This window comes from Triticum dicoccoides, chromosome 6A (assembly GCF_002162155.2).
Source record: "Triticum dicoccoides isolate Atlit2015 ecotype Zavitan chromosome 6A, WEW_v2.0, whole genome shotgun sequence".
In the NCBI taxonomy this organism is placed as follows: Eukaryota; Viridiplantae; Streptophyta; class Magnoliopsida; order Poales; family Poaceae; genus Triticum; species Triticum dicoccoides.
This window is the reverse complement of record NC_041390.1, coordinates 381,892,474-381,906,394: the sequence shown is the minus strand read 5'-3', so window position 1 is coordinate 381,906,394 and position 13,921 is coordinate 381,892,474. Positions and strand designations below refer to the sequence as shown.

Sequence of the window (13,921 nt, the reverse complement as noted above, 5' to 3'; positions counted from 1 at the left end):
CTCGAACCCGTAGGGTCTGCATGCTTAACGTTCGATGACGATATAATATTATATGAGTTATGTGATTTGGTGACCGAATGTTGTTTGGAGTCCCGGATGAGATCACGGACATGACGAGGAGTCTCAAAATGGTCGAGAGGTAAATATTGATATATAGGACGATGGTATTCGGACACCGGAAGGGTTTCGGGGGGTACCAGATACTTATCAGGTCACCAGAAGGGGTTCCGGGCACCCCTGGCAAAAGATATGGGCCTTATGGGCCAAGAGGGGAAACACACCAACCACAAGGGGCTGGTGCACCCCCATATGGGTTGGCCTAAGGAGGAGAAGGAAAGGAAGAAGGGAAAGGTAAGTGTGGATTAGGATTCCCACTTCCTTCCCTCTCCCCCCTCTTTCCTCCCCCTTTGACAAACATGGCAGGGGGCGGCCAAGGGCAGGAGCCCAAGTAGGATTTGGACCTACTTGGGGCGCCCCTTGGCCTCTCCCCTCTCCCTCCCACCTATATATATGAGGAGGGGGCGCCTAGCACACAACAGACAATTGCCTAGCCGTGTGCGACGCCTCCCTTCATAGTTTATACACTCGGTCATATTTTTCGTAGTGCTTAGGCGAAGCCCTGTTAAGATCACTTCACCATCACCTTCACTGTCACCACGCCATCGTGCTAACGAAACTCATCTACTACCTCGACGTCTTGCTGGATCAAGAAGGCGAGGGACATCACCGAGCTGAACGTGTGTAGAACGCGGATGTGCCGTGCGTTCGGTACTTGATCGGTTGAAGCGCGAAGAAGTTCGACTACATCAATTGCGTTGTGAAACGCTTCCACTTACGGTCTACGAGGGTACGTAGACACACACTCCCCCTCGTTGCTATGCATCTCCATGGATAGATCATTGCGTGTGCATAGAATTTTTTTTGTTTTCCATGCAACGATTCCCAACAAATAAAATGACAAATTTTTATAAAGTGGGGGAGATGAAAAATGAGAGGCAAATGGTAAATAATGTAAATTGTAAGGAGATGAAATTTGTGATTAGGAACCTGATAGATGTTGACGATGTCTCCCCGGCAACGGCGCCAGAAATTCCTTTTGATGTCGCTTGAACTACGTCGGTATTTCCCTAAAGAGAAAGGGGTGATCCAGTACAGCTACAGCAGGTATTTCTCTCAGTTATGAAACCAAGGTTATAAATTCAGTAGGAGAACCAAGCAACACTATATAAACGGTACCTGCACACAAAAAACAAATACTTGCAACCCGACGCTTATGAGGGGTTGTCAGTCCCTTTTACGGGTAACGGTGTTGGAAATTGTCAAGATGACGGAATAAATTTATGATAGATTGGATAAATAGATCTCGAATAAAGGTGAAATAAACTCGGTAACAAAAAAGTGCAGTAAGGTATTTTTGGGTTTTTGGAATAATAGATCTGAAAACAAAAGCAAATAAAAATATATCTCAAGGCAAATATGATAAATAATAGACCCGGGAGCCGTAGATTTCATTAGTGGCTTCTCTCAAAAATAGCACACGATGGGTAAACAAATTACTGTTGGGCAATTGATAGAAAATCGAATAGTCATGACGATATCCAAGGCAATGATCAATATATAGGCATCACGTCCAAGATTCGTAGACCGACTCCTGCCTGCATCTACTACTATACTACACACATCGACCGCTATCCAGTATGCATCTAGTGTAATAAGTTCATACAGAAACGGAGTAATGTAATAAGAACGATGAAATGATATAGACGAGATCTATTTATGTAGAAATAGCCCCCATCTTGTTATCCTTAATAGCAACGATACATGTGTGTCTTGCTGCCCCTTCTGTCACTGGGAAAGAACACCGCACGGTCAAACCCATCACACAACATCTCTTCCAATGGCAAGAAAAATCAATCTAACCGGCCTAACTAAACCAAAGATTCAAAGAAGAAATATGAGGCTATAAATAATCATGCATATAAGAGATCAAAGAAGACCCAAATAATATTCATGGATATAGATCTGATCATAAACTCAAAGTTCATCGGATCCTAACAAACACGCCGCAAAAAAGAGTTATATCAAATAGGTCCCACAGCGCTCCGCAGCAGAAAGGAGGTGCGCCGCCACCAAGCTCCTCCCGGCTGCCCTGCACCAGTGAAGTGGCAACAGAAAGGAGGTGCGCCGCCGCCGAGCTCCTTCGGGCTGCCCTGCTCTGGTGAAGTAGCAACAGAAAGGAGATGCGCCGCTGCCGAGCTCCTTCGGGCCGCCCGCACCAGCAGAAAGGAGGTGCGCCGCTGCCGAGCTCCTCTAGGCTGCCGCCGGAGATCTCGCCGCTGCTCCCCGCCAAGATCAAAACGAGAGGCGACGGCCCTTGCCGGTGAGTGCGGCGGCGGCCTGCACCGGCGGCCTCGTCACGTCGGTTGTGGAGGCAGAGGCCGAACTGCTAGTGCAGGTTGCTGATACGTGGGACCAGGCCAGACACGTGAGGGCACGAGCAGGCGACATGAGCGTCCATTTTTGTTCGTCGTAGACCCATTTGTGGCTTAGATTTAGACTCAGTTGAGGTCGGCACTGACAGCAAGCTGACAACGAGCAAATGCTTTGTCCATTGGGATCATCTTATTGGGTCAACTTTTCAGTCCGGATGACCCAACAGACCAACAGTTCCCCCTCCGTGCCTCGACCTTCCCGTTGCGGCGGCGCCCTTTGTTAGAACAGAATGCCCTTCCGATGAGAAGCCCGGAGAGCATCAGCCCGCTCCTCGCCCGCTACGCCGCCTCGCAGTCTCTGCTCCTGGGAGCCCACATCCACGCCCACCTCCTCAAGTCCGGCCTCCTCGGCGCCTTCCGCAACCACCTCCTCTCCTTCTACTCCAAGTGCCGCCTCCCCGGCAGCGCCCGCAGGGTGTTCGACGAAACCCCGGACCCGTGCCACGTCTCCTGGTCCTCGCTCGTCACCGCCTACTCCAACAATGGGCTGCCCCGGGACGCGCTCGCGGCGTTCCGGGCCATGCGCGCGCGAGGCGTCCGCTGCAACGAGTTCGCGCTCCCCATCGTGCTCAAGTGCGCGCCGGACGCCGGGCTCGGCGTGCAGGTGCATGCGGTCGCGGTCTCCACGGGGCTCAGCGGGGACATCTTCGTCGCCAACGCGCTCGTCGCCATGTACGGTGGGTTTGGCTTTGTGGACGAGGCGAGGAGGGTGTTCGACGAGGCCGCCCGCGACCGGAACGCCGTGTCTTGGAACGGCCTGATGTCGGCTTTCGTCAAGAATGACCGATGCAGCGATGCCGTCGAGCTGTTTGGCGAGATGGTGTGGGGCGGGGTACGGCCGAACGAGTTTGGGTTCTCCTGTGTCGTGAATGCCTGCACTGGCTCTAGGGATCTGGAAGCCGGCAGGAAGGTGCACGCCATGGTGGTAAGGACGGGGTATGACAAGGACGTCTTCACTGCCAATGCGTTGGTTGACATGTATTCGAAGCTGGGGGACATTCATATGGCAGCAGCTGTTTTCGGAAAGGTACCCAAGACGGATGTCGTCTCGTGGAATGCTTTCATTTCTGGGTGCGTGCTTCATGGACATGATCAGCATGCACTGGAGCTGTTGCTGCAGATGAAGTCTTCAGGTCTGGTGCCTAACGTGTTCACGTTGTCCAGCATCCTGAAGGCCTGCCCTGGTGCTGGTGCATTCACTCTGGGCCGGCAAATTCACGGGTTCATGATCAAATCCTGTGCAGATTCAGATGACTATATCGGTGTTGGTCTTGTGGATATGTATGCAAAGTATGATCTTTTGGATGATGCGAGGAAGGTGTTCGACTGGATCCCTCGAAAGGATTTGGTTTTGTGGAATGCACTGATCTCAGGTTGCTCTCATGGAGGATGCCATGGCGAGGCACTGTCTCTCTTTTGCAGGATGAGGAAGGAAGGTTTTGACATCAATAGGACGACCCTGGCTGCTGTTCTCAAGTCAACAGCAAGCTTGGAGGCAATCAGTGACATAACGCAGGTTCATGCTGTTGCAGAGAAGATAGGGTTCCTTTCTGATTCTCATGTCGTCAATGGTCTTATTGATTCATATTGGAAGTGCAATTGCCTCCATTATGCAAATAGAGTGTTTGAAGAACACAGTTCTGATAACATCATAGCTTTTACATCAATGATCACCGCACTCTCACAGTGTGACCATGGTGAGGATGCAATAAAGTTGTTCATGGAGATGCTAAGGAAGGGTCTCGAGCCAGATCCCTTTGTGCTAAGTAGCCTCCTGAATGCTTGTGCTAGCTTGTCAGCATATGAGCAAGGGAAGCAAGTGCATGCTCACCTGATCAAGAGGAAATTCATGACAGATGTGTTTGCAGGGAATGCCCTTGTGTACACATACGCAAAGTGCGGGAGCATAGAGGATGCAGATCTGGCCTTCTCTGGACTACCAGAGAAGGGAGTTGTCTCATGGTCTGCAATGATCGGAGGGCTAGCACAACATGGGCATGGGAAGAGAGCATTAGATGTGTTCCGCAGGATGGTTGATGAGCGCATTGCTCCAAACCACATCACTCTGACTAGTGTTCTCTGTGCTTGTAACCATGCAGGGCTTGTTGATGAGGCCAAGCGGTACTTCAGTTCAATGAAGGAGATGTTTGGAATTGACAGGACGGAGGAGCACTACTCGTGCATGATTGATCTTCTTGGGCGTGCCGGTAAACTAGATGATGCAATGGAGCTTGTCAACAGCATGCCGTTTCAAGCCAGTGCCGCAGTTTGGGGGGCACTACTTGCAGCCTCAAGAGTACACCGAGATCCAGAACTGGGAAAGCTGGCAGCTGAAAAGCTCTTCATCCTGGAGCCAGAGAAGTCGGGCACACATGTGTTGCTCGCAAACACGTATGCATCTGCAGGCATGTGGGACGAGGTGGCTAAGGTGAGAAAATTGATGAAAGAGAGTAAGGTCAAGAAGGAGCCTGCCATGAGCTGGGTTGAATTAAAGGACAGGGTGCATACTTTCATTGTGGGTGACAAGAGCCACCCAAGGGCAAGGGACATATACGCAAAGCTAGAAGAACTGGGAGATCTGATGAGCAAAGCTGGTTATGTTCCGAATCTAGAGGTTGATCTCCATGATGTAGACAAGAGCGAAAAGGAGTTGCTTCTTTCTCATCACAGTGAGAGGCTGGCCGTCGCATTTGCGTTGATCAGCACCCCACCTGGAGCGCCCATTAGGGTCAAGAAAAACCTGCGCATATGCAGAGATTGCCACGTCGCATTCAAGATCGTTTCAAAGATCGTTCCAAGGGAGATTATCATCAGAGACATCAACAGGTTCCATCATTTCAGTGATGGGGCATGTTCTTGCGGTGATTACTGGTAAAAACGGTTGCGCATATGAGTTTTTTTAATAGCTTGTCAAGGGCTGATGGATAGAGCAGATACATGGCTTCACGAAGGTTTTTCTATTTCAGAAAGAGGGAATGACCCTTGGCCTCTGCATACGCACACAGCCATATATACTCTATAACACTATGCTCCTTAGTTTTAAATAGTCCACATTCAATAGAGGTCTCTAATTGGGATTGGGTCACCCGATTTTAACCAGGTCAACAATTTCACAAGGATTTCTCTCATTCATTTTTAATACACTATGCTCCGTAATTTTGGAGCTCTCCTGTTCGATTGGGGTATACAGTTCTAATGCCTTGATTTTGACTTGGTCAATCCTTGGTTGTGGCAATGAATTCTCTAACTTTATTAACTTTATTAAGCTCCCAAATTTTAAAGTCTCCTCATTCAACTGAGTCTTCAATTTAGATTAATTGGGTCGTTGACCTGGGCTTCGTGGTGGGATCTCTCGATAAATGGGTCCCTTGATAAGTGTCTGGGTGGTGTGTGCCTTTGTTGACAAAAAGAAAGTACCGCCTATGACATGTTTAGCATCAATATAACACACGCGGCCAACAACGAAGGTAAACTCTCATGTATTTATGTATTTGTATTAGTTAAAAGACACCTTCCAATCACATGGTCAAAAAAAACCACCCAAACATCACAATAAAAAAAAGAAAATGATACACTCATGTACGATTCACTACAGATTGGTCATACCAAACACTCTCCCATCAATCACCTCCCTGTTCTCACCGTTGGGCCACTCTATATACGTCTGGTTCAAAAAAGGTTAGAACATCTTATATTTGTGAACGGAGGGAGTAGTATATCTTGCGTGGGAACACACCACAAAGCTATATTCTTTACTCTTTGTATAAAGATGTGAGTTGCGACAGTCTGTTCATTTCATTAGTTGCTAGGAAATAGGAATTTCCACAGTTGTTTTTCATTTGTCAAATGGCTGCAACATTTTTTTGTTTGGCATCGTAAAATAACCAATAACTAGAAGGGCAGTGCGTGCTTTGCCGCGCCGCTTATGTTCTTGGGGTTGTACATGTTTTATTTCTACATGATAATTTTTATTAAATTGTGAAAATTATTTACGTGCTAGTTGGTTTGGCGTATGGAGGAAAATAATGAAGTGTGTTCTTTTTATTAGAGTTGCTACACCAACGAACAAACTTTACGGAATCATGATTACAGATGGATGTGTCAATTTATGGTTGGAGATAGGGAAAGATATGTTTTTGTGTCTTTGTTCGCTCATTTTAGTTTGCATGTAGTTCATCTTGAAATATCCAAAACATCTTATATTTGTGGCCGGAGGGAGTACCATTTTGTGTTTGTTGAAGGATTAGTTCTTTAATGAGAAAAAACCTTGCGCATTGTCATTGTGTCATTGTCTCATTGATGAACACATACACACTGTATGAGCAACTCTTCATGGTGTACAACTCTGGTACTAGGTATCATGTTTCTTAAAAATTATTTAGGGTCCATTTGGAACAAATAACTGACTATATAATGTACGGTCAACATTATGCTTATAATAGATGGACAGACTTTGCACAAAATAGTTAAGCGTCAGTAAAGACGCTTGAGGAATAACCTCTGCGGAATTCATTTCCGAATACTCTGACAGTATATACAGATACTCGAGCCAAAGTAAAAAACTGCATTAAGAAAGAATCTCGACAACAATTCAAAGACCTCTTCAGCTTTTCTTTCACACAACATTGAGAAAAGGTGGTTGTACCAAAGCACCAGGATAGGGAGGACACAGTCTAACAACCAATCTTTCATAGTTGATCAGAATATAACCACAGAGCGGCAAAAATACAAATCCAAGAAATCATCTATTAGTAATGCTACAGGTGCCTATGTCTTCCTAGCATCGCTTCAGTTGCTGCAGGTTAGCTCCCGATTCCATTTTTTTCTTACAGTTTGAGCGACAGAAGCTTGCTTACGACGACGGCTGTAGCCCTCTCTTTTGCTGCACATCACAGATGAAGAAAAGTTTAGGTTCATAGAGAAGGTGGTATGTCAACCAGGAACCGGTTTAACCCCAGCACCAATCTAGCAATCCATGACAGGAAAATGCAAGACTGCACAAATAAATCTAATTTTCACTCCACATATCACTTATAGAGGTATGCTATATTAAAAAAACGCTTCAAAATATATTTCTGGCCAAAGAATCTAGAATATTTAGAGAGAGAAGGAAATATCAAAATACCTGATAAAAATAAGGCCTGCTGTAAGAACCATTCCTCCGACTGCCCACGAAATTCTTTCACCGACAGGCATTTCTTTTGCCCATATCTGAAAATCTTCAAGATGCCAAGAGGCCATACCATGTAATACTGGACGATCTTTTGAAGACGTCCATGTATGGGATATGGAATCCAAACTTGCTTTCCCGCCATAGCAGAAGGTTTCGTCAACTTCACTAAGACCGGCATCAGAAACTTGCACAGAGAAACCAGCAAGGCGACATAGCTCTGTGCCGTTAGAAACCCACTTATGTGCTTTGCCACAAAGGATGTCACCTAAACCACAAGGAGATAAGGCCTGGGATAACCGTAAGAGAGCATATCAGTAATCAAACTGTGAAATCATACCGACAAAAAGATTTGTTAGCTACAACAGATTTCAACAAACACAAGAAAAACTAATTTCTGCGGTATTAATAGCTACTCCCTCCGTTCCATAGAACGGAGGGAGAATGTACTGAATGGACATAGATTAGACATGATTGCCTAAGCTATGATCTGACTACGAAAAATATCAAGCTCAATCTGGTAACTGCACGTGTACTTGCACAACAGTAATGCTTTGACATCCAGATAGTTTCAGTCGAGACATAACTCACGCTCACAAAACACCAGCAATGGGTGTTTACCTGTGTTTTCATATCAATGGAGAAGTATGCCTCCGAGCAAGCTTCGAAAACCATGTCACAGAATGATGCACATATAACAGGAGGTCCAGGCCTGACACCAACTCGTGGATCACAAACTGAGCACTCGAGCAACTCCCACAAATGAAGGCATTCTCCACTACCTTCACCAGTTGACGAGAGCTTTCGCACTGAAAGCAGGGCAGGAAATGTCTGAGTCACGTCACAACATGTGTTCTGGCGGAATATCCTACATAGTGCTAGGTCTCTGCGCCCCTTTGCTGCTTTTCCAGGAGGCTTGCCTTCAAATGAGAAAGCAGGGAACCGTCCACCAGGTGAAACACATACCCCTTTTGGTTGTGCTGTGGAGCAAGAAATTAAACAACATTAGTTGCACATCAGATAATTTTGCAATGTTTGCCCATGGTGCAAATCACAACGGTTCATGCCCATTTCCTCATTCAACCAAGATAACACGAACCTCCTACTCTATCTTACCAAGAAGCACCCATTCAATGTAAAACCACAAGGCTCATATACAAGGAAGAAACTCAAAGCTATTGATTTCACAGAAAGTACTTTGTTCATCTGTCTTGTGATCGGCAGAAATGCCAAGAACCGACGTTAGTAAAGCATAGGATAGGACAACGATGCTTCTAACCATAAAATATAAACTTATATAACATCTTCCTATCCTTTGCTGTACGAACTGATAATTCATACAATCGCTTGTCATGGATGGGAATTGGGCCCTAAAATGCACATAGATCACGGTCATTTATGAATCACCTTCCAGCAATATAAAGATTTAACCTGCAAACTTAATTAAACCTATAAATCCGGAGAGACTAACAACCTACACGACAATTCCAGCGACTAAGCGCAGAACACATCAAGGATCCACTAAAACCCATCAAGATTCAAGAATCACTCAGCGACATAACTAAAAAGCTCACGTATATCATCGATAACAGCAACATATAATACACCAAAGCAAAGAAGAATAAGCGTATGGGATCACGAGAACGCGCGCGCGCGCGATTGCTCGTACCAGCCGACGCGGTTAGCGAGAAGAAGAGCAGGAGGAGGAGGAGGATGTAAGTGGGAGTCCGACGCGACGGCGGAGGAGGGCTCATCGGAGTCAACCTGCCCACCGGCAGGGTCTCGCGGCGGCGCGCGGCCGGGCGGCCAGCCGGCGTGATCCGTCGAGCGGATAGGCGACCAGGGAGGGGAATCAATTCGTGGTCGGATCGATCCGCTAGCGGAGTGCGGACCAGGCACCCAAGTCAACAAGCACTGCGCAATCTTTCGACGTAGATGGGCCGGTGACGACGTTAGGGTCCAGTACACGGCATCAGAAAAATGTCGTGTTTGTGACTTTGAAAAAATGTTTATGCATTTCAATAAAAAATGTAGTACATGACATTTCTGAAAAATGTTATACAATGTAAAAAATGTTGGTGTAATTTATTTTAAATCATACAATTCAAAAATTATATGTTATGCTTTAAAACATGTTCACACATTTCAAATATACGTTTGTGACATTTTAAAAAAGCGTAAAAATTGTTCGCATAGTTTAGAAAATGTTTTGTGTCATTGAAAAAATGTTTTCAACATGTATTTGAAAACTGTTTAACACATATTCAAAAACATGATTTTGTTTTTTAAAAAGAAATATATATTTGGAAAAGTTAAACGTGTATGTTTGGAAGGATAGACTATGATTTGTTATGTTTTATTTTGTACTCCAAAAGGGTTATGTACTCCTATATATATGCCCACGAGGCTTAAGCAATACAATCAATACTCTTGATGGATCAATGATCAATCAATATGGTATTATGGGAGTACTAGAATTGGTGCCGGATCTTGTCAATTTCACACCTACACAAGTAATGCTTATCGAGGAGCTTGGTTAAGATGAGTGGCACAAAATTAAAGATATTGATAATGTTGAAAATATTCACAAATTACATGCAAAGCAAATAGATTAAAACATATGATATCACTTGGAACTTACACGAGGAAGATAAAATGAGATTCGTTCAACCAAGGAATGAGCACAAAATATGTTACCACAGAAAAAGCTCATGTTGCACGAATACTAGACGAGATGCTAGCATGATTTCTCAAATGGCTAGGTACATACTTATGCACGATCTATGAGAGACGAAATATGCTGTCTTTTTATCCCAAGTATGCTATGTATATATGATTCGAGATGATCTATGGCATGCAATGTGGCTCAATGCTATTGCTTAGAAGCTCTTGGTTTTCTTTTCCTTTTTCTTAAAAGTTTGCTCTTTTTCTGAAACATGATGTCTTTGCCACTTATGCGAAATGCTCGATCCAAGATAACAATGATGTATGCACAAGAGTAACTTATGACATAAGCTATGACAACAAAATGTGTACACGCAATTGAAGATATGCAGTGTATGTATCACTAAATTGCACAAGTAACGTTGCCCAACAATTCTCAATGGCCAGTCTCGGTAGAAAAGTTATGCAAACGGTTCGGGGTTATCAAGGAAATATACAATGATGTCTGGAACTTACCGTCCTTGCTTAGGATCGCCGTGTTAGGGGGTGGAGCAGTCGTTGTCGATGTTGAGTTTGTGTTGATGATGAGTGGCGGTGTTGTTGATGTCGAACCATCCCCAATTAGCCGAAACACCTTAGAAAATGGAAATTCACACTCAAAATCTCAAAGAAAATGGGTCAAAATGGGTTGGTAGTGGAAGATGGGCTGGTTATGGTTGAAGTGGGGGTTTTGAGGAAGGCTAATGGTGGTTGAGTAGGCTAGGGTCACGGAATAATGTGGTGGAAACCGTGGTTTTTCTTTTGGGGGGAATGCAATTTCAGCAGTCGGATCCAGATGATCTGGGTGTGGTTTCGAACTATTCGGGTGATGTCCAGATCGTTCGAGTGTCTGTCTGGATCGTCCGGGTAGGTCAACCGTTGTAGATCTAGGCTCGGGATGAAAGAATTTTTTGGGAGAATTTTTTAGGGCGGATTCTGGGATGGATTTCGTGGTGGTGATGGTGGGAGGAGGCTTGATCCACTTGCCAAACAACAAATTCGTGGATTGAACAAACAAAATCTCACAAGAACCAGCAAAATGCAAAAAAATGGTACATCTATTTTTGGTGGGTATTTTTGAATTGGGACAAAAGGCAACAAAATTAGATACAAAGTGGGGTAAGGGGCTCCAAGATGTGAATCAACCTGTGCACTGATCCAAGATGATGTAGGGTGAAACTCTAGTTGATGATCTTCTTCACACTTGGAGGTGGGAAAGGGGAAAATTAAGAGGAATCGCAAAAGAGGAACACTCAAGAGACAAGATCCAAGGTCACTATACATCCAATAAATCTACATACACATACAAGGTTCAAGATCCAAATCCAAAAATAGGAAAGTAAAAAGGTAGACAGTTCTTCCCAAGTCTCTAAGAAAAGAGGGGACTTGTATCTATGGTGGATCTTCCCTTAGAGGGGCCTTGTATCCACTAGGGATCTTCTCACATGGAGGTCTTGATCTCCACGAGAGAGGTAGATAAGGAGTAAAGATCTCTAGTTTACCTCATATGCTTTGCTAACCCTAATAGAGAGGAGGGGGTCATCTATTTATAGTCCAGGACATGATAGAGAGGTAGATGGGGATATACATGGCAACATGAATGTTTTGCGCGCATGCAAGACCAAAAGTCCGGGTGGGGTGGGTACCCAGATGGTCCGCCCATTCTCCGGATGATTCGAGTAGTCACCCGGATGGCCCGACAGAGTCATTACATTGGTCGTCAGGACGGATGTTCGGGACGTCGTTGGGATGTACCACTTCTTTCGGATGATCTGAGAGGGGTCCCGAATGATCCGTCTTTAGGCTCGGCCTTCAGGCATTTTCGGGACACGTGGCCCAATCGTTCGGGCATTGGTTGGATCATCTGAAGTAGGGTCTAGATTGTTCGGGCAAGGACAGACTTGTCCCGTTTCCTTCTTCTCCTTCGCGATCTTCCTCCGCCATTGCTTCGTCTGGTTCCTTAGATTCTCCATGGTTGGTCCCTTGCTACCTGAGCACACGAAGTGTCTCCATTTGAGGTAGTAGTCATGTCTCATGTGATTCAAAGGGAAGTTCGACAAGGGGAGAGTTAACCTCGGTTTCGATAGCTCTTGCACGAGCTCTTGTCATTGATCCACTTGGTGTCTTGGGTGATGATGGCATGTCCATGAGATGACCGTAGGATGCTCCGCATCAGGTTGCCTCCCATTTAGCACTAGTTTTTGTTGGGGAACATAGTAATTTCAAAAAAAAAATCCTACGCACACGCAGGATCATGGTGATGCATATCAACGAGAGGGGAGAGTGTCGTCCACGTACCCTCGTAGACCGTTAAGCGGAAGCATTATGACAACGTGGTTGATGTAGTCGTATGTCTTCACGATCGACCGATCCTCAGTACTGAACGTACGACACCTCCACGTTCAGCACACGCTCAGCTCGGTGACGTCCCGCGAACTCACGATCTAGTAGAGCTCAGGGAAGAGTTTCGTCAGCACGACGGCTTGATGACGATGTTGATGAAGCTACCATGACAGGGCTTCACCTAAGCACCGCTACAGTATGACCGAGGTGGATTATGGTGGAGGGGGGCACCGCACACGGCTGGGAGAGATATTTGTGATCAACATGTGTGTCTAGAGGTGCCCCCTGCCCCTGTATATAAAGGAGCAAGGGGGAGGCTGGCCGGCCCTTGTGGGTGCGCCAAGAGGAGTAATCCTCCTCCTAGTAGGAGTAGGATTCCCCTCTTTCCTACTCCTACTAGGAGGGGGAAAGGAAGGGAGAGAAAGAGAAGGAAAGGGGGGGCGCCCCCCTCTCCTAGTCCAATTCGGACAGAGGGGAGGGGGCGCGCTGCCTGCCCTAGGCCGGCCCCTCTCTCTTTCCCTTATGGCCCAACAAGGCTCATTATCCCCCGGGGGGTTCCGGTAACCCCTCCGGTACTCCAGTAAAATCCCGATTTTACCCGGAACTCTTCCGATGTCCAAATGTAGGCTTCCAATATATCAATCTTCATGTCTCGACCATTTCAAGACTCCTCATCATGTCTGTGATCATATCCGGGACTCCGAACTACCTTCGGTACATCAAAACATATAAACTCATAAAACCGATCGTCACATAACTTTAAGCGTGCGGACCCTACGGGTTCGAGAACTATGTAGACATGACCGAGACACGTCCTCGGTCAATAACCAATAGCGGAACCTGGATGCTCATATTGGTTCCTACATATTCTACGAAGATCTTTATCAGTCAAACCGCATAACACTATACGTTGTTCTCTTTTTCATCGGTATGTTACTTGCCCGAGATTCGATCATCGGTATCCCAATACCTAGTTCAATCTCATTACCGGCAAGTCTCTTTACTCGTTTCATAATGCACTATCCCGCAACTAACTCATTAGTTGCATTACTTGCAAGGCTTATAGTGATGTGCATTACCGAGAGGGCCCAGATATACCTCTCTGACAATCGGAGTGACAAATCCTAATCTTGATCTATGCCAACTCAACAAGTACCATCAAAGACACCTTTAGAGCACCTTTATAATCACCCAGTTACGTTGTGACGTTTGG

General features: G+C 45.7%; 1 protein-coding gene and 1 pseudogene across 1 annotated transcript; one reads left to right on the top strand and one right to left on the bottom strand.

Moving 5' to 3' along the window:
• Nucleotides 1–2,672: 2,672 nt before the first annotated feature.
• LOC119316960 (pentatricopeptide repeat-containing protein At4g14850-like) lies at nt 2,673–5,608 on the top strand. The gene has a single exon (XM_037591350.1). It carries the CDS (start codon nt 2,734–2,736, stop codon nt 5,365–5,367), a length of 2,634 nt encoding a protein of 877 aa, XP_037447247.1. The 5' UTR covers nt 2,673–2,733; the 3' UTR covers nt 5,368–5,608.
• A 1,378-nt stretch (nt 5,609–6,986) lies between these two features.
• Nucleotides 6,987–9,566, bottom strand: LOC119316958 (annotated as a pseudogene).
• Between the last annotated feature and the right edge of the window lie 4,355 nt (nt 9,567–13,921).

Bases quoted from the DNA above. Each gene is read 5' to 3' on its own strand.
- LOC119316960 (XM_037591350.1), top strand. From the start codon at position 2,734: ATGAGAAGCCCGGAGAGCATCAGCCCGCTCCTCGCCCGCTACGCCGCC.